The 23,847-nt window shown below is 40.2% G+C and overlaps 1 protein-coding gene across 4 annotated transcripts in view; it reads right to left on the bottom strand.

Annotated features, from left to right (window-relative positions):
* Positions 1-1,321: 1,321 nt before the first annotated feature.
* The window catches only part of DYRK1A (dual specificity tyrosine phosphorylation regulated kinase 1A), a 74,091-nt gene continuing 51,565 nt past the window's right edge, over positions 1,322-23,847 (bottom strand). For 2 of the 4 annotated variants that reach the window (XM_014467236.2, XM_014467237.2), the window contains exons 6-11: positions 19,927-20,213; positions 18,519-18,665; positions 16,026-16,166; positions 11,348-11,654; positions 10,771-10,895; positions 1,322-4,561 (exon numbers count right to left, since the gene is read on the bottom strand). In XM_014467236.2, the coding sequence (XP_014322722.1) occupies positions 3,941-4,561; positions 10,771-10,895; positions 11,348-11,654; positions 16,026-16,166; positions 18,519-18,665; positions 19,927-20,213 (1,628 nt within the window). In that variant the 3' untranslated portion in view covers positions 1,322-3,940. Of the gene's footprint in view, positions 4,562-10,013; positions 10,046-10,770; positions 10,896-11,347; positions 11,655-16,025; positions 16,167-18,518; positions 18,666-19,926; positions 20,214-23,847 lie in introns of all 4 variants that reach the window. The other 2 variants (XM_023743316.1, XM_014467238.2) reach the window with 2 other exon arrangements.

Raw genomic sequence — 23,847 nt, 5'->3', positions numbered from 1 at the left:
GGATGACGTCCAGGGAGTCCCAGTGGACGCACTGCCGGGACCACTATGCATGGAGAGGGATGACAAGAATGAGATCAGCGGTCTTCTCAGGGTCCTTCTTGCTCTTTGTACTAAAACTTACTTGAGGCAGGTCCTCCCTCCTAGAAACACGTCGAGAGGAGCCGTGGTTAGGAAACGAGGACTTCTGCTCTCCTCCTCCTGGCAGCGAAGTCTCCCAGGACCAGTCCCCGCCATCCCCGGCAGGTTCTAAGAAATCTGAATGTGGTCTCAGGACCCCAGTCAGTTTCACCCAATCTTAACCTCAAAACTTCACTTTTTTCATTTATGGCACTAAGAGCAAGTTCTGTATCTAAAATGAACCACTTCAAAAATTAATATAAAATGAGGTCTGAACTTGTATTCCGAAAGTAGTAACAAAGGCAGGCCAAAAGGAAACGGGATACTAGCCTAGAAGAAATCTGGCATTTGCTATCTCACCTGTGAATACTGTTATTTCCTTATACAACTTATGACAATAAGTTTAACAACACGGGTCCTAGAAAAGAGGGCACAGTGGCAAACCCAGTGGTCATTCTGTGGGCTCACAGAACGACTGCAACCTGAGTGACCTTTTACTCATAGTTCTAAATTCATTAAATAAAAGCCTAGGTTGGTGGAGTGCCAGGTCGTGTGCAATATGCCACTTACCTAGGTAAACTGCTCAGACCCTAAGAAAGAGCTAAAGGGAGTTTCTTCTTCCATGTGGTAAGTGCAAGAGTCGTATGCAGACAATCTCAAGTTTACGGGTAACATTCAACTGTGTAAGTTTTTGCCTTCTGAAAGCCACCTTAATATATACGTATGCAGGGTAACTTATAGGAAGAGAAGACACTGGGTGAGAAATTCATTCATTGCAGCAGGATTCCAACACTCTGTACATGAAAGCTCGTGACGCGCCCAGACGGGGGTCGGGAGGAGGACCGCTAGGGTTTGTATCCCTATTGCTTCCAAGCAGGTCACAGCCTGTCAGAGACATCACCTCGCGCTCACATCCATCCTAAACACGAGACTATCAGCACTGTGCATCCGAGAGAAACCGTGAACAACGTCACCGTTCATATAAAAAACCGGCTTTAAAAATAAAAACGATGCGTTAAACCTCCAATCTTTCTGAGATTTTTGAAGCCTAGGTCGATGTAACTCTTCTCCTTTTTGCACATGTGACTGAACTTATACTCATATACCGACCAGACCATTACCTGGACCAGGTGAGCTGCATAGGAAGATTTTACTATGTTCACATTGTTCTGAAATTAATTTTAAAAAAGTATAGTAAAGAGTCTGAGGACAAATTATTCAACTGTTTATCATACATAAGACCGCATGACTATAATACAAAGGGGATTCTTTTCATTTAACGTTACAATATACACAGCAAGTCCGGACCAGATCTTACAATCTGCACACAGGTATTTAACCTTTTCCATGCTGTTTATGTTTACAATGCACAGAAGTCCTGTAACCAAACCGTGTAGGAAAGCACACAAAACTGGACTGTAACGTAACACAGTGTGCAGAAGCATTGGGTTGTATGACTTCCTTTATGTAAGTAGCGGTTTAAAAACTGCTTTCGTTTTTTGGTGCTTTTTAAGATGTGGCAACCAGCACAGAAAAAAATGACCTGACCCATATGGTATCATTACCTTATATTCCTAAACAGCAGTAACTACTGAGTTCCTTTTGATATTGCTATACTCAAGATGATATCCTTTTATTCACTGTAAACCTTTATGAACTACCAAGTTCAAAAATCATCCACAGGCTTGACATTTAATTACAAAATAAATATGGATTTCCTGATTAACAACAAAAAAATTTTGTGTGGTGTATAAAAACGGATTATTTCCACGTTTCCATTCACATTCACATAGTTTTCAGCCTTTCTTTTGTCACTGTTTACATATAAAAACCTGCTTTTGTTCAGAAAAAGGTTGACCTAGTCAGCCACATGGAATTGACCAATAAGAAGTGGTGTGGTGTTCTGCTGAGTTGTTTAGAACAGGGTTATCGGCAGAGGTAGATTACTGCTTCTTTTCTAGGCTTCTTTTGATCCTGGACAGGTAAATTACTCATCTTCATTCTCCCGATTCAACCGCTCAAAGGTTTAACACTCTACAAGTGGTCAATTTAAAATGGGAACACAAATTTAGCAACTGCCAGCCTGTGCTACATTAAGGCAGCATAATCTCAGAACTAGGCACCTGCCCACACCAGCCTGCTCGCTGCAGGTCATGTGCGGGGCCTTGCTTCACTCATGCTCTTATTTGGACCTGTTGGTGCAACCAAGGTCTTGCTCTCAAGCTTACGTGTAGGTCAATCAGGAATACAAGAATCAACTGCTGGCTCCACAGCTTCTGGATCCAGTGTCCCTTCCCTTCCGAAGCCTGAACACATTTAGAATGTAACAGGTGTTGTAGTCTTGAGTTAGATGTCAATCTATTATGTTCAGTACACAGATTGCTGTAAATGTATTGGCTATGGGTTCAACAGTTCCAGTTTTGTTTAAGCAATAGTACAGCCATAATTTTCAACTGACATTTAAAAATGGTCTAGTTACACCTTGTGTCAAAGTGCAGAACTGCTACATTATTGGTTACAGACATCTATGTGCTATAAAAACAGCTTTGGTACAATAAATTATCAAAAAAGAAAATAAATTTTTGTAAAATTCACAGCATAATTGTGAGGCAAAAAAGCAGTCACATAAAATTCTGCATTTTTTAAAAAATGTTCAGGATGAACAGAAGACGTCTTTGTGCAGAAGAAATGGTGGAGATACCACGTGCCAAGAAAAAGCAAAAGAAAAGTAAAAAGCAGGAAGGGACACAGCTGTAGCTATTTCCATCAGAGCAAACCACTACCTCTGTGACCTTCAACCAATAAGTCAGCTTTATGACACACGCAAAGTGACCTTGCAATACCTTACAATTAGTGGGTCACAAAAGTCTATTTTAAAAGAAAGGCCTCTTGAATTACCCATTCTCTGTGTTTTCAGCATTAAGGACTGTCTGCAAAAGCATGTCCAAAGTGATTGCATCTGAAATGGTAGGCTCTTCTAATTTCGAGTCCAAATCCATAAGGCCAAAGGTTATCCCAAAGACCACCACTCAGACCTCCCCAGGACTGGCCGCGACTGACCCGTTGATTGCTTCTCAGTGCACCTTGGTTGGGAGACCAGTCACGTTCCGTTCCTCTCTTACTGTGGCCTCTCCAACAGGAGACCCACAGGATCCCATGTCATTGCTGCTTTGCTCCTCAGTAGGTTCAGACAGGAGAGTTCTGATCCCCGCCACTTAGCATGCTTACTGTGCCTTACACACTCCAATACCACCGTCCCTTCCATACAGCTGAAGGTGATGTTTGTGTGAGCTGGAGGTCCCTCTTCCTGACAGTACTGCATATCCGTGCCCAAATGTGTTTAGAGGACTTAAAAACCCAAATTCCCCACCCCCACCCAAAACAAAACAAAAACCCAAAAAAGGGGGGAAAAAACACCCTCATGGGGCCCTTTATGCAAATTAGGTGCAGTGCCTTTTTATTTTAAAATTAGTTGGCAAATGACCAAGACCAACATCTGAACATTAACTTTTGTGGAATAGAAAGACAAAAAAAACCACTACGACTGGGATGTGGCAAGTTAAAATGGGGGAGGCAAAAAGAGGACACCTCTGAGCTATCCATGAAGATGGGTTTGGACATGGCTCTTTTAAAAACTTCATCGTCCCTTTGCAATCTTTTCAAGTTAAAAAAAAAAAAGTCAGCTTTGCCCTCTTGTAGCGGTTCAGTGTGTTAATCTCCTTCTGATTCAAGCAGCTTTGCACTTTGTTTTTTTTTTGTTTTTTTGGAAAAAAACACCACTTCTATAAAAACACACAAGAAACAAACTCAAGTTTCAATTTAGTCACGAGCTAGCTACAGGACTCTGTTGCACACAAACTCCTGTCATGGGGGACTCTTCTCTATCGGCCCCTTGCCTCATTGTCAGAGGTCCTTCAGTCATGTAATGTGCAGGACCTGTATTAGCAGAAAATTGGTATGTTTGATGTCCAGCTATGCCAGTCTCTTGGCGGGGATTGGAGTAGACGGTTAAATTAACGTCCATAGCTCCATTCTGTCCAAAGTCCAAGGTATTAGCAGCCACTGGGCGATTCTGGTAGGCCTGATTGCCTTGATTACCAGTAGAGGAGGAAGATGTAGAGGAAGAAGTAGTTGAGGAAGACAGAGATGTCATGGAGTGGTGACTATGGCCAACCTCCATAGAATCCTGGGTAGAGGAGCTATTCGTTGGAGAATTGTAGACCCTTGGCCTGGTCCGGTTACCCAAGGCTTGTTGTCCATGGTGGTGGTGGTGGTGATGGTGGTGGTGGTGGTGATGGGAACTGTTTCCATGGTGATGATGCAATGCATTCTGTTGAGGGGCTACATGAAAGGTTGTTTCTTGAACAGGATGAGTTTCGACAGTGACCTGTGTAGGAGCTTCAGTGCCTGACCAACCAAGGGGAGCAGGAAATTGCTGACGCACCTGTAAGAACAGACGTTTGGATTTATACGGAGTACTGTTTCAAAGTTTTCATCTTCAGTCAAAAGCTACAACACTAGCATTTACATCAACTAGAGAGGAAGGTTTTGAAACTTATGTTAGTTCTATGATGCAAAATCCCAAACATGTTCAAGAGTACAAAATATTTTATTATGAAAGCTACAATTTTTAGCAAGTTATACCCATAAATAGACTCATGTATTTCACACGCCACTTATTTTTCCTTGGAAGTACCGTCTATGCCAAGGACAAGTAAATTTTTTTCTGGAAAGATAGCTAAGTAAATATTTGAGAAAGTCCAAAAGGAATTCTTTACTTTCCCCCTAAAGCCCTTCTCTCCATCCTGTTCCAATACAAGCACTACTGTCCATTCAGCCGCTCAACCACTCCTCCATCCGAACCAACACAATACTGTTGACACTACCTTCAAATTAGATCCCAAACCTGGACACTTTTCTCCATCTCCATCCCAGGCCACTATCATCTCTTGCCTAAAATTATACAACAGCCTCCTCGATCAACTTCCACCTTACACCCTTGCCTTTTTCCAATCTATTCTCCAAAAAGCCAAAAGAATAATCTTTTTAAAAACACAAATCCAAATTAGGCAAAGAAAAGAAATAAAAGGCAATCAAATTGGAAAGGATGGTATAAAACTATCACTATTTGCAAACGACATATACAGAAAATCCTAGACATAAAAAACTGTTAGAATAAACAAATTCAGTAAACATATTCAGTTAGAATTTTAAAAAATCAATACACAAAAATATGTTGCATTCCTATACACTAATAATGAATTATCAGAGAAATAAAGAAAATAATCCTATTTATAACTGCATCTAAAAGAATAAAATAGCCCTGGCCAGGTAGTTCAGTTGGTTAGAGGTTGCAGGTTCGATCCCCAGTCAGAGTACATACGAGTCGTAACCAACCACGAATGCATAAATAAGTAGAACAACAAATCAATGTTTCTCCTCTCTCTCTCTCTCTCTCTCAAATCAATCAATCAATAATAATTTTTAAAATAAGCATTACACTCCTTGATTTCAAACTAAATTATAAAGATATAGTAATTAAAACAGTATGGTAATGGCAATACAAAAAGATACATAGTTCATTGAAACAGAGCCTAGATATAAACCCATGCATACGATCAATTAATCTATGACAAAGGACAGTGTCTTCAATAAATGGTGCTAAGAAAACTGGACAGCCACATGTAAAACAATGAACTTTGACCACTACTGACATCATACACAAAAATTAACTCAAAATGATGAAGACTTGAATAAAAGACCTGAAACCATAACTCCTCCAGAAGAAAACAGGGAGAAGCAACTTGACACAAGGTCTTGGCGACGATTTCTTTAATCTGACACCAAAAAGTACCAGCAACAAAAGCAAAAATAAATAAGTGGGCCTACATCAAATTGAAAAGCTTCGGCACAGCAAAGGAAGCCATCAACAAAAATGAAACAAAACCTATCAATCAGGAAAAAATATTTGCACATCATATATCTGAAAGGGGTTAATATCCAAAATATATTAGAAAATAAACAAACAAAAATCTCACAACTTAATAGTAAAATGACAAACGAAAAAATCCACAACAATCTGATGAAAAAACAATGGATGGAAGATCTGAATCGACATTTTCCAAAAAGGATATACAAATAGCCATCAGATAACTGAAAAGATGCTCAACATCATCAATCATCAGGGAAATGCTAATCAGAACCACAATGAGATATCACTTCACACAAATAATAGTCAGAATGGCTATGATTTCAAAACAAAACAAAACAAAAAACAAGTGATGGTGAGAACGTGGAGAAAAGAGAACCCACATGCACTGTTGGTGAGAATGTAACTGGTGCAGCCACTATGAAAAGCAGTATAGAAATTCCTAAAAAATTAAAAATAGAACTACCAGCCTGGCCGGTGTGGCTCGGTTGGGTGTCTTCCTGTGCACTGAAAGGTTGCTGGTTCAAGTCCCAGTTGGGGCACATGCCTGGGTTGTGGACTCAATCCCTGGTGGGGGGCGTGCAGGAGGCAGCCAACTGATATTTCTTTCTCTCTCTCTCTCTCTCTCCCCCTCTCCCTTTCCTCTCTCTCCCTAAAGTCAATAAACTATTATTTTTTAAGAAATAAAAATAAAATAATATGATCCAGCAATCCCACTTGTGGGTATTTATCCAAAGAAAACAAAAACACTAACTCAAAAAGATACATGCATTCCCACATTCATTGTAGCATTATTTGCAATAACCAAGATACAGAAACAATCTAAGTGTCCATTAATGGATGAATGGATAAAGAAATTGTGGTGTATATAAAATGGAATAGTATTTAGCCATTAAAAATGAGGTTTTGCCTTTTGCAACAGCATGGATGGACCTCAACAGTATTATGCTTAGTGAAATAAGCCAGGCAAAGAAAGGTAAATACTACATGATCTCTCTTGTATGTGGAATCTTAAAAAAAGAAACAACAAACAACAAAACAACAAAAACCCTCACAACATTCATATATATAGAAAGACTGGTGGTGGCCAGAGGCGGGGGGTAGGGAAGATTGGTGAAGGGGGCCAGAAGATAAAAAGAAAAATGCAGTTAATATAAAAGCACAATCCTAATCTCTTCACTACAGTGGGGCCTTGACTTACGAGTGTCCCGACTAACAAGTTTTTTGAGATACCAGCTGACTCTCTGCCAATTTTTTGCATTGAGTTGATAGAGTAATTTGAGTTAACGAGCTCAGTCTCGGAAGGAATTAAACTCGTAAGTCAAGGCCCCACTGTATTTAAAATCTTTTAATGACTTCTCATTGCACTTAGAAACTAACAAAATAATCTAAAATTCATCCAACGGTCTGCACAAATCGGGCCAATGCTCATTTCTCCAACCTTTCCCTCTAGCCATCCTTCCTCCCGCTCCCTGGGTTCCACCGCACAGGGTCTTCCTTCTATTCTTCTACCGGGTTAAGGTCTTTCACATGTCACAGGGCATCTGTACGTCCTGTTCCCTTCTGCCTAGGATGCTCTGATTTCTAATTTCTGCTTGGATGCTTCTTCATCTTCATCTTCATTTCAGTTCCAGAGTCTTCCCTGACCACTCTGGCTAATGCTGCGCCAACTCCTGTGGCAGAGACCGCTAGTTGTCCACAAAAAAGCTACTCTTCTTCTTGAGCACATGGCTGCACTACACTTCCCAGCCGCTCCTGTACTTAGGTATGGCCAGGTGACTCAGCTGTACTCAATGGAATGTACATAAAAGTTTCTATGTCAGGGCAGGACATGGCCCACAAAATACCTCCCCAAGTCCTCCTGTCTGCTGAATGCTGCAAACAACTAGGCCTTAGGGAATGAAGGAGCCACACAATGGTAGGAGCCCAGGACACAAGGAGAGAGCCATGTCACTAAGTTGAATACCTACTCTGGACTGTTACATAAAAGAGAAACTTCATATTCTAAGATATCATGTATTGGGGGTCTACTACTATCCATCTGGCCTAGTTGAATTAATACATCCCACCCAACAAATAGCCATTTTCTATTACACTAGAGGCCTGGTGCAGGAAATTAGTGCACTCAGGGGGCGGGGGGGTGTCCCTCAGCCCACCCTGCGCCCTCTCATAGTCCAGGAGCCCTGTGGGGAGCAGGCCTAAGCCATCAGTTGGACATCCTTAGCGCTGCCATGGGAGGCGGGAGAGGCTCCTGCCACCGCCGCTGTGCTCACCAGCCCAGCTTCCCACAGGGGGTGCGCACTGACCACCAGGGGGCAGCTCCTGCATTGAGCATCTGCCCCCTGGTGGTCAGTGCGTGTCATAGTGACTGGTCGTTCCGCCGTTAGGCCGAAACCAGCTCTCCGACATCTCCTGAGGGGTCCCAGATTGCAACAGGGCGCAGGCCAGGCCGAGGGTCCCAACCAATGCACAATCGGGGCCGGGGAAGGATGTGGGAGGTTGGCCAGCTGGGAAGGGGCTGTGGGAGGGCTGCAGGGTGTGTCCGGCCCATCTGGCTCAGTCCAGATGGGCCAGACCCCAGCAGTAAGCTAACCTACCAATCAGAGCATCTGCCCCCTGGTGTTCAGTGCACATCATAGTGAGCAGTTCAGTGGCCTTAGCATATCATTAACATATTAAATTTCAATTGGCTGAATGGCCAACTGGACGACTGGACACTTAGTGTATTAGGCTTTTATTATATAGGGTTACCCTGCCTTATCTTTAACAGCCAATGGTATCTGCACTTTCTATTCCTTTAATTAATGTTGCTTATTTCCTGTATCACTATAAGCTCCAGAAAGGCAAAGCTTGTCTCTACGCCAGTAGCTGGCACAGATCATTAAGTATTCACTCAACAAAGTGGTCTGAGAACCAAAATTCAAAAACACAATTGAAAACAATCCAGTAGAAAAAGAGGCAGAAAGTCCTCAGAAAATACTAATGGTTCATAAACTATGAAGCTACTAAAATTAATTCATAAGAAGAAATAAGCAAACTAAAACTATACTTCAATAGCATTTTTCATGTCAGACTGATCCAAAGGTGATCACACTGACTGTTTCTCCAAACTCTGTTCGTGGGAAACGAAACTGGCAAAACTATAGAGAGGGCAATTTGGCAACAGCTATCAAAATTAAAAATCACATTACTCTCTGACCCATCAATCTCACGCCTAGGAACTTATATCACAAACTGCGTATGTGTGGGATGACATGTGTGACTTATTTATTACAGCATAATTTGTAGTGGTAAAAAAAAAAAGCTGACAATAAGCTAACTGTCCATTAACAGAGGACTGCAGAGGTGACTTATGGAATATCTAAGCAACAAAATACTGTGCAACTATTTTTTTTCTAAAGAAAAAGCTATCTATGTACTGATATGAAAATATCTCTAAAAATATATTAAACAAATATGCAAAACATGTTAAGAAAAAAAAGATGTGAAACAGTGTGTATCAGATACAAAGATTAGGTGAAATGCATATATATTTTGTTTGCATATGCATGAAATATCTCAAAAAAAGCCAACTAATAACATAAATTAGAAATTGGGGGTCTACAGGACATAAAAGGGAAGACTTCATTGAATCCCCTTTTATATTACTTATCTTAACCATGTGTATATATCAACTATTCAAAAACTACGTAAGGAAGGATCTGAGGCCCAGCAGAGGCTGGCCAGTGCTGATGAACAGTAGCAACTGCGCATCTGGTGTGCGTGGTCTTCCCCGTGGCATTCGGGAGCCCAGTCACAAGAATGGGGAGTGAAAGTCAACAACTTCAGTGTTACTTCACTCAAATGACACACTGGTCTCTCATTACAAAGTACCATAACAACAGTGTTCAGTGATTTAATTTATTATTTTACAAAGCAAGGTTACCACCACCATATGCTTCACCTCAATTTTTTAAAAAGTTATTACTTAAGTGAGATTCTCTTCAACAGGTTTAAAACCTAAAAGAAAAAAAACACAAAAAACAAAACAATGTGGAGTTGAAATCAAACTACAAACTGATTCAGAACATAGGACTACTGGTGCTGAGAGATCACAGGTGGGGCCCAGCCAGCGTGGCTAAGTGGTTGAGCATCAACCTATGAACCAGGAGGTCACGGTTCAATTCCTGGTCAGGACACATGCCTGGGTTGTGGGCTCGCTCCCCAGTGTGGGGTGTGCAGGAGGCAACCCATCAATGCTTCTCTCTCATCATTGATGTTTCTCTCTCCCTCCCTCTCTGGGATCAATAAAAATATATTTAAAAAAAAAAAAAAAAAAGAGGAGTTCCTTTCAACAGTGTTTAAAAAAAAAATCACATGTGGGGCAGAGTGTAGTCATTAAGACAGTGACCCAGGGAGTCACTTAATCCAGGAAGTCTCAGTTCCCAATGTAAAATGAAAATCCTCACTGCATAAAGCTGAAAATTTTGCTGTAGCAAATGAGATAAAGATGGAACAAAAAGCAAAACAAGAGACATTTTCAGCAATGGCTAGTGTGCACCCAATAAATGTTAACTATTTATAAACGAGGGGGGACTGCAAGGATGTGCTTCTTCAGTTATAATTCCTTACGGAGGAAGCTATGAACCTTTAGAGAACATGACATTCATTCTACAGGCACTCAGCACCCAATACCACTAGGCCTGAGTGTGGCAGGAGACGTGCACCAGGTGGGGAGCGCTCACCTGGGGACTGTGTGTCTCACAGTCCATGGCCTGCACGGCGGCTGAGAAGTGCCCGCCACTGTGCCGATGCTGGTGCGTGGGGTCCGACCTGGCTCTCCCACTGTTGCTTGTCCCCGATGACCCACCTAAAGTATTGCAACACAAAACAACTGTGAGTATAAAGTCAGTTTTGTTCAAGTTTATCGTCTAAAACTGTAACGTTAAAATTGAAAGTGTGTCACACACAAAAATCTGCATTAAGAGAAAGTCACCGGATTCCTGATTCAGTTCTTGCACATCAACCCTGAACTACAACAGATCAAGACGGTTTCGCTAGGGGAAGTTGAAGCATGTGGACAAAGTATTTCCATTTAAAGAACAATTTAAAATTTTGGTTAATAAGGAGTTTTGTTTCCAGCTACCAAGCAGAACTTATTACATGTGGGAAGGGGACATTTTTACTAACTGCAATGACTAGAGGTAGGTGAAATGAAGCCTCCCCACCCCGTGAACAAATGCCTGAGAACACTTTCAAAGAACCCCGCCAGGTAAAGAGACAGCAAACGTTCTGAAGCCTCGTCTGTGTCCGAGGACAGACCTGAGCTTGACGAAGTACTGGAGGTGGTGCCCGAAGACTGGGACTGCTCCATCGCAGGGCTCGTGGACACACTGTTACTTGTGTTTGTACCTTCATCAGCTGTTTTCTTGAAAAAACTGTGCTGCAGGGCATAGTAAGGTTGAATTCGTGTTTTGGGGTCATAATCAAGCATCCTTAAAATGAGGTCTTTGAACTTCAAGTAGTCAGCTACCGTATGACCCGACTCCCCAGCACGACGCCCACCAGGTCCTCCTGTTTCTACTCCAAGAATATTGTGAAGTTTGCGGGTTCCTGGTGGTTTATACTCCTAAAGAGAAGAAAGACAAAAAGGCTTTCTCTAAGTTTGATGGGATATGTAAACGTCTACTTAATTTCAAATATGCTAAAATATATTACAGATTGAGGCCTTTATTGAAATCTCTTTAGATTTACAGTTAAGTCCTCTAATGTTTTTTCACATGTTATTATTCCAAATGCACTGTGGTTAGAAAATTTCAAAATAATCTTGAAACCAAAAATTACTATAAAGTCCATCTAGGCCTGGGTCAACAAACTATGACCTGGTCCAGGGCCTGTCTTTGTACAGCCTCAGGTATGGTTTTTATCTTTTTAAAGGTTGTAAAAACAAACAAAACCAAATCAGGACACACGACGGAAACCCACAAAGCCTACACATCACCATCTCGTCCCTCAGGAAGGAGGCGTGTGGGCCGTGCTCCAGCCCAGAGGTCTGAACCTCCTCTCTGCCTACGCACCCGGCAACCTGGGTGCACTCCCTGCAGTGGCAGTGATTCCAGCTGTGGCGACCGCACCGCGTGCGCTCCAAGTAAATGATCATGGTCTACCCCACCTGCTCATGTTTAGATAAAGAAACTAAAAGCACATCTTACTTAAGCCCTTTAGAGAATGTTTAGTAATGAATTACCTTGACATGTGTTGAGGTTTCCTGCACACTCAATTTTTAATAGATAATAGTATAACCCTTAAAATACCTAGGAATACTGAATTTATTAAAAATAAAATCACTGGATTTTGGCTTCTAGTTACAATGTAGAAATCTGCAGAAGACCACCGCTCTCACTCTAAAAGCAAAAACAAGCCTGGCAGGTAAGCCACAAAAAGCATTGCTTTTTAAAAATCCATCAGAGAGCTGAGGGCTAAAGAAACCAGAATTAAGTACATTCTAGACTATGCACAGCTCTTCCTAAGAGAAGCAGGGAAGGAGCACCTGCCATAGGTCTGGGTAAGGAGAATTCAACCCAGCTCTGAAGTGACTTCTAACAGCTGCATGTGAACAGGCCTGGGGATGGGAGCAGCATGGATCCAAAGAGGCAGGAGCCTAGCTAGGACCCCCAGGGCACTGTTAAGTCTTGGGGCAGAGCAGCAGGATGAACACAGATGACCTGAGGCACAAGGTAGAAGCGGCTGCTGGTAGGGCAAAATGAAGAGAGATCACTCGGCCTCCACAAGCACTACTTAAAAACTATATAGAAAGTGGAGACTAGACTCCAAATCAAGCAAACAAAGCCCCCATGCAACTAGACCCCTACTCGCTGTAGAGATTTGAAATGATAAAACTCTGGCATACTGTTTACAAAGGTAAACACACATATTCCCTATAACTTGGCAATAATTCTACTTCTAGGTAGTGACCCCACAAAAATGAAAACATATATATAAAAGATTTATACAAGAATGTTACCAGTAGCCTTATTCATAATATCCCAAAATGGAAATAGACCAAACATCCATCAACAGGCAAATATAGATATTACAGTATTTCCATTCAATGAAATACTAGGAAGCAATAAAATAACTCCTGAGACACACAATATGAGCAAATCTCCAAAAGCTATGTTTGTAAAGTGAAAGAAACAAAATAATAAATGCTATGGAGTTCCAGTTATAGAAATTTTGCCCGTGAATGGGCAAAACTGACCTTTGATGATAGAAATCAGAAAGCAGGGGTGAGATGAGAGAAAGGGGGCATGAGGAAACTTTTGGGGCAGCAGAAATAAAGGGCTGTGCAAAAGTAGGCTTACAGTTGTTCATATGGAAAAATACATACAAGTTATGATTATTATAATAGCTTTATTAACTCAAAAGAATGTCACAATGCAACTGCAAACCTACTTTTGCCCACCCCTGTGTCTTATTTTAGGCAGTAGATACCTTATCTACACTAATAAAAGAAACATGCAAATTGGTGTCACTCCGCTATGCCCACCAGCCAATCAGAGTGACTATTCAAATTAACCCAACAAAGATGGTGGTTAATTTGCATAAGTAGGTGCAGAGCAAAGACTGAAGATGGAAGAGGCTTGGCTTCTCCACTGCAGCCGGAGGGGAAAAGCCAAGCCTCGCTGCAGCCGCAGCTGAGAAGCCACGCCTCGCTGCGGCCGGACCAAAGGCCTGGGTCCCGGGTGCAGGAGGAAAACTGGAGCCAGCAGCCAGGGGAAGGAAGGCCTATTGCATGAATCTCTTCGTGCAACAGGCCTCTAGTCCTATATAATAAAAGGCTAATATGCAAATTGACCAACAGCAGAACGACTGGTCACTGTGATGTGCACTGACCACCAGGAGGCAGTTGCTCAACTCAAGAGCTGCCCCCTGGTGGTCAGTGCGCTCCCACAGGGGGAGCGCTGCTCAGCCAGAAGCTGGGTTCATGGCTGGCAAGCACAGTGGCGGTGGCAGAAGCCTCTCCCACCTCCGCGGCGGCAATGGGCCTAAGCTGTCAGTTGGGCATCCCCCAAGGGCTCCCGGACTGCGAGAAGGGGCAGGCCAGGCTGAGGGATTCCTCCCCCCCCCCGCCCCGCCTCCAGTGCACTGGGCCTCTAGCATATAAAGATTAAAACTCAACAAATAAAACACTTAAAATGCATCTAATTGTATAAAAATTATACTTTAAAAAAACAACATTTATAGTCTTAATTCTTCATCCTCCTACCCCACCAAAGGAAAAAATAAATATATAGTAGGTATGGATTTCATTACTAGGAAGCTAAAATGGGCTCATGGAACATAATGAGAAATTAAAAGTAAAAATAAAATCACTTATGGTTAAAATTCCTGTACATCCTTCATAACGTAACCATTAGGCTGTACATTTGTGGGGGGTTGGTTTGTGTTACTTTTTTGAACGAAATTTATTTCTGTTCAAAGAGAAATAGTCACTTTATACTTTTAAAAATTAAGTTTCTTAAGTTGGTTGCTACTTGTGGCTAAGGGAAAGCTCATAAAAAGATAGTTAAATATAGGTTAAAATACTTTTTAGTGACTTATCTGTGGTTTCATACGGTAGAGATTTGGGAAATAGGATGGGATGAACATTTTATTTAGAAAAAGAACAAAAATAGCATAAGGAAAAAGACAACTTCAAAATAGAGAAAGAAACAGTAGCCTGCAGGGAGAGATAAAACATAAAGTGGGTTTCATGTCCTCCATGTTAACGAAAATCAAGTGGAAAGGGCTGCCGTGGATGCTGGTGAAGCTGAGGAGGATTCCCAGGCTGTGTTTTGGTTCAGTGGGAAAGGGGCCATGACGGACAAGCTATGTGATCAAAGGGAAAAGGACTTGGGATGTTCGCTTGGTATTTTCCATCCCTTCCTTATGGGGAGTAGGCATGAATTAGCTGCTGGATATTGCAGTGCCTGGATCTTAGAGAATACGGCAGAATGCAAAAAGTTAAAAATCAGTTGTGAAAGATACAATTACATATAGATTCTTAAATATTCTAAAAAAAAAAAAAAATCACTTGATATTAAAAGTGAAGGCTCCGTAGCTATAGGAAGGTGAATTAAAGCCAACAATAATCTTCAGTTCCCTGGGAATGGCACGTGGTGGCAGCGTCACTAAAATGCAAGGGCAAAATAAAAACTAAAGCAAAAAATAAAATCTCTTAAATGTTAGAAAGGCAGAACTACACTCACAAGGTGTCTGTTATATATCATACACAATCACATATTTAACAATTATATTCATTTTGTAATAAAACAAGCTAGATTATAAAATACATGAATATTTTCAGATATATAAAACAAGGTTAATCACTCTAATTAAACAGACAGTTTGGGCATCTGAAAAAAAGCTCTCAAATAAAATTTAAAAATCACTGAAACAAACCTAGTGTTTCAAAACTTCACTTTTAAAGATTTTAGAGATGTGAAATTCCTGCTATCCATGTCATCAAGCTAGGAATATAAAACCAATCAAAGAACCATCTAGTCAGTTCATATTCTTGTCACACATTGCTTAAGTAAAAAATCTTTTTCTTCCATCTAAACGAAAAAAAAAATAAAGCCATTTACTGCAATTATGACTGCCACTGTTCACAGCTGCAGTACTATTAACTGTGAATTTACTATAAACCCAAGTTGTGAGAAACAAAGGTCCAACTTACTGATTCTACTGCTGAAACAAGCCCTGGTGCCTGACCAGCTGCCCAAAGGCAGACATCCAGTTGTCATAATGAAGCCTCAGAGAGAACTCTGACCACTAAGCAAGCACTGGTCCCTAGAGTTCAGGTCAAACTATATCCAGCTTTTGAAAAAATTATATACTAAGTTACTGAAACTGTTAACTCTAACACTGATTTCAAATAAATATAAAATGAGCTATTAAAAGACAGCTCCAGTGAAAGAAATAACAAAGGCTCAAAAAAAATATGTCCGTGTTTTACCCGTTTTCCATCTTTGGTCTTCTTTAAGTTCCAAGTGCCATCTGGCAACTTCTCAAAGAACTTTCTTGCTTTTGGTGCTTGATCAAGAATATGAGCAGGTGGAATACCCAGAACTTCCACTATTTTGTTCATCTGATCTACCTGTATTAAAAATAAAAATAAAAACACCTGTAATTTCTATGGCAGTGCATCCTACTTCTGCTCATCAATTCGTTCATTCACTCATAAATTATAACAAAATAAGTTGAGCATCTCCTGTGTGCCACGCACACCTCTAGGCAATGAGTATACAATAATGAACAAAAGAGATAAAAGTCCCTGCCCTCCCTGGAGCCCAACATTTCAGAGGGAAGGGCAGACAAAGAAATAAATACATAAGCCTGTGGTATGTCAGGTGGTCATGGATACAAAGTAGAAAAAGGACTGGAGGGAGTGTTAGAAGTTTAAGTTTTTAGAGTTTTAGTTAAATAACCATAAAAAATTACAGGGGCTTAATACAGTGTGGATCTAATAAACTCTTTTTTAAGTGCAGATTCATTCAAATAATGAGTCTACTATATGCTAAAAACCATGCTCAGTTGAATATAGTAGTAAACAAAACAGACAAAACTCCCTACCAAAGAGTTTGTATTACAGGGGAAGAGATCACCAATAGAAGAATACTAAGTATATTATGTCAGATGACAATGAGGAACTATGGGGAAAATGAAGAGGGGATGGGGAGTGAGAAAGAGCAGCACAACTCAAAACACGGTGTCATGAAAGGTGCCATGAAGATGGAGCCATGCGAGCACAGACCCAAAAGCAGTGCAGGAGGCAGCCGAGTGCTTTCTGGAGGAAGCATTTCAGGCAACAGGGCAAAGGCAAAGGCCCTGCTATGGGCCTGGGGCTACTGCTTCCAAGGAACCAGACAAGGTTGTGTGCTGGGTCAGAAAAAGGGAGGGGAGATGACGAGGAGGAACAGGTGGGAGAGAGGACACAAGTCAGAGGAAGGAAGGGGTGCAAGGACCCTGGCATTTACAATGGGTGAGATGGAAGCCACTCAAGTTTCAGGTGGCCCTGATATTGTTTAAGCCATGAAAAGATACCAATTTACAGTAATATTATTTATATTGAAACAAAAACACACACTATGGCAGTTACTGCCAAACAGTAGCTCTACCTATTTTTAATAGTTGTATAACCCAGTACCAATCATTAAATCTCACTGATCTTTCTTTTCTCATTCATAATGAATGGACTGATCAAAGTTGCAATGGTTAACTTTTCTTTAAAAATTAAAAAACACACAGGTTTTTTTAAGGAGGCAGATTATTATTTTTAAAATTAAATTTATTCGGGTGACATTGTTTAATAAAAAAATATAGGTTCCAGCTGAAACCGGTTTGGCTCAGTGGATAGAGCGTCGGCCTGCGGACTGAAAGGTCCCAGGTTCGATTCCGGTCAAGGGCATGTACCTGGGTTGCGGGCACATCCCCAGTAGGAGATGTGCAGGAGGCAGCTGATCGATGTTTCTCTCTCATCGATGTTTCTGACTCTCTATCTCTCTCCCTTCCTCTCTGTAAAAAATCAATAAAATATATTTAAAAAAAATATATATATATAGGTTCCAAGTGTACATTTCTATGATACATGATCTTTATATTGCATTGTGTGCACACCACCCAAAGTCAAGTTATCTTCCATCACCATATATTTGACACCCTTTTCCCTTAACTCTCCAGTGAATAGTTTAAAACTAATGAAAGCCCAATTCCTCTGCCTGTGAGGGAGCTTGGCCTCTCTCTTGCCCTCCCAGGTACTGCCCTCTGACCTTCAAAAATCTTCTAAGAACACAAGACAGAAACCCATGGACTAGAAAAATTACTAGAGTCTATAGCTCTAAAATCCTCTAATACTAATTTACCCTAAATTATTCAGACTCAATATCCATCAACCCTACTGGTCATGACCTTTTTTTAATTTGTTGAAATTATTAGATATGTCTCCTTTTTCCCTAATTGACCACCACCACACCGTCCCCCCTCCACCATCCTCCCCCCAGGACAAGCCCTCACCGCCCGAGTGTCCGTGGTCCATTGGTTATGCTAATATGCATGGATACAAGTCCTGCCTCTGGTCATTACTTCTTTAATTCCAAATCATACTCTCAAATTTATAGCAAGTTTACACCATTGTCAGGGTGGCCCTCACACCTTCGTTATCATTATTTTCTGTTATTATACTTAAAATCTGTAAAATTGGTACCAAGATACTTAACATTTTCTTATGTTTTATTGTTCTCCTTTATTAGCAGATTAAAAGTTCTCACTTCCCACCTCACCATTATATAATAACTGAAAAAAATGATAATATAATTCAAAACTACCCTAATATTTGAATGATTACATTGGTAAACAGACATCTTTTCCTAAAAACAACTTTGTTTCCACTGTCACAGACTAAAAAAAATAAATTATGAAAACAGAATTTTCAAAGCAATCCACCACATACCTCATTGGCTCCACTGAACAGCGGTTCTCCAGTGTGCATTTCAACCAAAATACACCCAAGGGACCACATGTCGATAGCAAGGTCGTAAGGCATTCCCAGTAGCACCTCTGGAGACCGGTAAAAGCGACTCTGAATATACTGGTATATCTGAAATATATTTCAAAACAGCATTAATTACAAAATAAGTTTTAACTGTAGCCAGTATGGGATTAACACTGATTTAATATTAACCGGGGAAAAAAAATTACTAACTCCTAAATTAGGGTTCCATTTCCTAATTTCAAAAACAGCCTATGAATATTGTTTAAAGAACTAAACATGTCCCAGGAATGGCTAATCTGCCTGTGAAATGCAAACTATACACAATTCAAGTCCTTTCATTTAGCTCAATCCTAACTGGTAACCAAGAGACATCTTAAAACAAATAATTATGCCTTACTACAAGAAAATATTATTGAGAATAATTTATTTTCCTATTAATTATTCTTTGTTGCTATGGCTGGCACTTGGTTTACCATTAATTTAACAGCTAAACTGTATTTATAAAGTGGACCTTCTTTAGGTTAACTTAGGTACAATTAATGGACAATCCAGACATCTATACTATCCTAGCATCACAGATGAATCCTAGAGACATTGCCACATAAAGATTCCATCAGGAGTTGTTTCTGGTTAATCACTTCTCTGCCCTGTCCCCCTCCCACTTCAATCTAAGACTTCTTACAAAACAAAATATTGAGGTGGGTTATTTTCAATGAAGTAATCTGAAAATGTCTTCACAGACCAATTTATCTTCACTTAGCCATTGTAATTTCCCATCTAGAAATATCAGCAAAGCAAAGAAAGTTTTATGAAAAAAGACAGAATACAAAACAAAATCCTCCTAAGTACACTTTCTATGTGAATACTCAAACCAGGCAGCCAGCAATGCAATGTTGTTTCTAACCAGTGTTTCTGTGGCTCCGACCTAAACCTACAGCCAGGTCTCCAAGCGTCATCTCAGGTCAGCCCAACCTCAAGGCCTCTCAGAAAAGAAAGTCTCATTCAAAGAGACCAGGAAGAACTATACGTTTCCAGATTTTTATAAGCCAACATCATCAGCAGGCCCCAAAGACTCCCTGCTACTAAGATTACCTATTTCCCACTTGACGCAAGTTAGCAATTACCTCTGGTAATGACCTCCACACTGCATACACATTACAGTGGGGCCTTGACTTAGAGTGTCCCGACTAAGGAGTTTTGCATTGAGTTGATAAGAGTAATTTGAGTTAACGAGCTCCTTTAACGAGCTCAGTCTCGGAACGAATTAAACTCGTAAGTCAAGGCCCCACTGTACTAACATCTCACATATCTACTGCCACTATTTTACCTAATTCTATTTAACTCACAACTCCTGAAATGTACTTACCCGCTGCCCCAATTGACAAGAACTGCCGAAGTCAACAATCTTGATTGCACTGCGTTTGGGGTTACACAGAAGGATATTCTCAGGTTTTAGGTCACAGTGAATGATACTAAGTTCTGGAGTCGCGAGGAAAAGCAGTGCAGTGCACATCTGTTGTGCAAACTTTCGTGTTAGGTTCAAAGAGACACCTCGAAAATTGGTGTTCCTCAACAAGTCATAGAGGTTGTAGGACAGCATTTCAAAAACTAAACAGAGATGGTTTCGAAACATAAAGTGGCGTTTCAAATGCACTGAAAGAGAAAAGAGTTCCCATTTAAATTATACATAGACCAATAAAATGAGAATAATGTATGCATGAACTCTCAAATAATCTGTAACATTACGTCAAATGCAGAGTGAAAATCAAGTTAAAATTTGGAGATCAGCATTCTGCACTAACAGCAATTCTTTAATCAGTTAAAAACAGCTGAACTGTTCATCTGCTGAACTAACCAGGTGCACTGCCTGCCAGTAAGCACCATAATGCAAGAAGTACCACCCAAATGCCTTGTTTTAAACAAGGTAAGTCAGGTCTAAAAACACGAGTAGCAACTTGATGAACAGTCCTGAGAACAATCAGGAGCTGCCCTCACTCGGGAGAAAGCACCTTTTACCTCCTGATGCCCGGCCTCACACCTTGTCTAAGTACCACCCTGGGAAGGCTGTGACATATATACACAATCTAATTTTCTGTAACAAATCGAAGGAAAATACAGATTTTTCTTTCCTTTAGGCAAATATAGCAAATGTTTGAAAATCATGCATTAGAAGGTATAGTTCATAAAGCATTTAATTATGTTCATCAAACTGGTACATGGGACATCTTGCAACACTGAAGGTTTGGGGAAACTTCAAAATAAAGTTCAATTATAGGAAGAAATGATAAGCAGACTTATGAATAGGGAAAGAGTAGAGAACACATTAGTTGCTATCCCTGTTGACCCTCTATAAAGGCTTAATACTCATGAAGCTGTTTCAAAGATTGTACTTTAAGTATTAACACTGAGTTCACATCAAATGAGGTCATTCAATAAAATGCTGCCCTTCACTATAAAAATTCTTACATACACCAAACTGAGCACCTCTAACTCAGCTGGAGAGATATGAAACCACCATTTGTCAAGGGTACCTTCATTTTGGTCTTTTGTATCATAAAACAGGTTTCTCTACAGATCTATCTGGAGTAACTATGTCTGGTCCCTGAGGATGGGGACACATTGAGTTGTCCTGGTAACAATACTGCTTTTAGATCACTCCTGATACACATGATCTAAAATTAGAATAAACAACTCAATATGAATACTACATGACTCTGTAGGAGTCTGTAGTAGAAATCAACACTCCGCAAATAAAAAGAATCCTTAAATGTTACATAAGAATGTATAACATCTGCTCTTAATCACTGAAGTTCATGGGTTTAAAACTAAAAACACAGCTCGTGTGACAATAAGACACCCAAGAAATAGTCCATGCAAAAGTTTTAATATGAGAAAGCAGTAGCTACAAAAAGAACGCAAAGGTAGCTGATGTCAGAATTCCAATGTGATTATGAAAATCCCTCTACGCAGCTCTGAGATTAGACTGCTTCTAATAGAAGATAATCTACTCAGCTCCACTTGACCTCCCTACTCAGTCCTCACTCACTGAGTATCAACAATGTGCTAAGCACTAAAGATGCTGTCAAAGAATGCTCCAACTCAAGTATACCTGGTTAGGCTTTTAAACTAAACTTTGGGGAAAACAGATAGAAGGTTAGCAAGACTTTGTTCTACACCTAAATGGAATTTTCTTTTAACCAGACCCTGGCAGGTACTAAATAATCCAGGTAAGAAATTATGCTAGATGGTAAAGCAGATTTTTTAAGAGTTCAAAGACTTAAGACTATAAAATCATCTGAGTAAACTATATTGGTCAACCACTTCAAAACATAAATAAATTATTTACATTATAAAAGAGCAATAGGACTTTCAGACACCTTAAATTTAAGGTATCAACTCTACTGGTATATCTGCGTCTAACTCTAAAGTTCTTCATTTGTTGTTTTCCAATATATATAGAACCTCAATTTCTTGCTACACTGCATTCACAATCCTAAAAGAACTTAAAAACTCATCCAAAAGAATATCTGTAATGACTTATAAACAATTAATGATCATTCACCAGTTTACCAAAAACAAAAATGATCGCTGTCATTATGTAAGAACTGAGAAGCTAACATTTACTGAGTACTTTCTATATGCCTGCCATCTCTTCTTTCAATAAAGCAGGGTTAAAATGTTACAACATTTTCTCTCAACTTTAGCAAACATTCAAAATACAAGAAACAAGAGTGAGAAGGAGGAAGACATGCCCAGATACCACTTTATAAGCCGAGCATCCTTAGAATGTCCTTCTTGTGCTTCTAAAGCCCCTTGAGTGGAAACGGGCTTCCCTTATACTAAGTTATAATCATAGTGAACAGCAAATGTTCAGTAAGTCTGAATAAAAAAGGTTTTAAATACTAATGTTATTACTATGAATTATATCTGATATCTAAAGAGAAGAAACCAAGGAAGAAAAAGTAATAGCATAAGCTCTTTTTATTGTACAATGGGGAGTGAAGGGTGTTTCATAAATGGAATCTAATCTGAGTATCAGAACATTATACCTTTAACATACATTCTCTTGTTTCCACCACATTCGGGGGGACTAAAAAAACCATTAACACCACAATGTCCTCCCTCATTTTCTTAAAAAAGAGCTTGCTAAGTAAAATTTAACCTCATGTTTATCAAGTAAAGCCAGCATTTCTGAACTTAAATTGCTATGGATATATACCTACAGGAACTTCTACAATTAATTGATTCTAAGGTCTCTATCATAAAACGGGACGGCATCTTATATTTATACTGGGCAGCACATAAATTATTAGCGTCTCACAATCACTGGCATCTTAGATTTGGTTAAGAAGAGCATTAAAGAATGTATAATTAAATGTTTTGCCCATATACTAATCGGCCCTAGACGTCACTATTTTCCTAATTCTTCTGTCTCATTTTGTTTTCATAAGAAAAACACCATATTGTCGGTAACCAATTATTGTCTTCCCTAGCTGAAGCATAGACAGAGACCCCTAAATGTTGGTGACCTTTGAAACCCTAGCAATGGTCGGAGCTGTGCACCACCCAGTTAATCTAGATAATGGTAGCTGAAGAATCCTCCCACCTTAATTCATTTAATTACTCATGTAAATCCTTGTTGATAAGATAGTCTGCCTATTACTGGAACTTGCCTGCCTAAGGGTTATGCTATGACCTAGTCTGTGTGTCATTGGAACCTCCCTACCTAGGGGCTATCCCAAGGTCAATAAAAGCTTGGCGAGGCTTGAGCTCCGGGGAAGTCCTTCCCCTTGAGTGGACTTGCCCGCCTGGCTCCCCAATGTGTCCAAATTATCTCTTGTCTCTTGTCTCTTTTCATTCATCTGTGTGCGGCTCCTCTTCCAGACCCCGAACCCTGAACCACGCGGAACGTGGAGGGAAAACACACCCAACACCATATGACAATGAAACAAATGGGAGTTAGGCAGAGGTAGGGTCACATCCTATCTCCAGAGCCTGGGACCTTGGGGATCGTTACTCTTTATACAAACCACCTGTGAATAAAGAGTCTACCACTTTCCTTACAGGACTGCTATGATTATTACAGAAGATGGAAGAAAAGCACAATATGATAGGAGTTCAATAAATGGTGGCTATTATCTCTTTTCTGTTGTAATAAGTCCAACAGCTTCTAATGCTGCCAAACTTACAAACAGCCCGAGGAGCCGGGATCCTGACTCAGCCATACCAAAAGTGGTTCTATAACCATTAAGAACAAAACATACTAGCTTACTTTTCATTTCTGATC

The sequence above is a fragment of the Myotis lucifugus genome, unplaced genomic scaffold, assembly GCF_000147115.1.
Source record: "Myotis lucifugus unplaced genomic scaffold, Myoluc2.0 scaffold_384, whole genome shotgun sequence".
Lineage (NCBI taxonomy): Eukaryota > Metazoa > Chordata > Mammalia > Chiroptera > Vespertilionidae > Myotis > Myotis lucifugus.
This window is presented reverse-complemented; position numbering and strand designations above follow the sequence as displayed.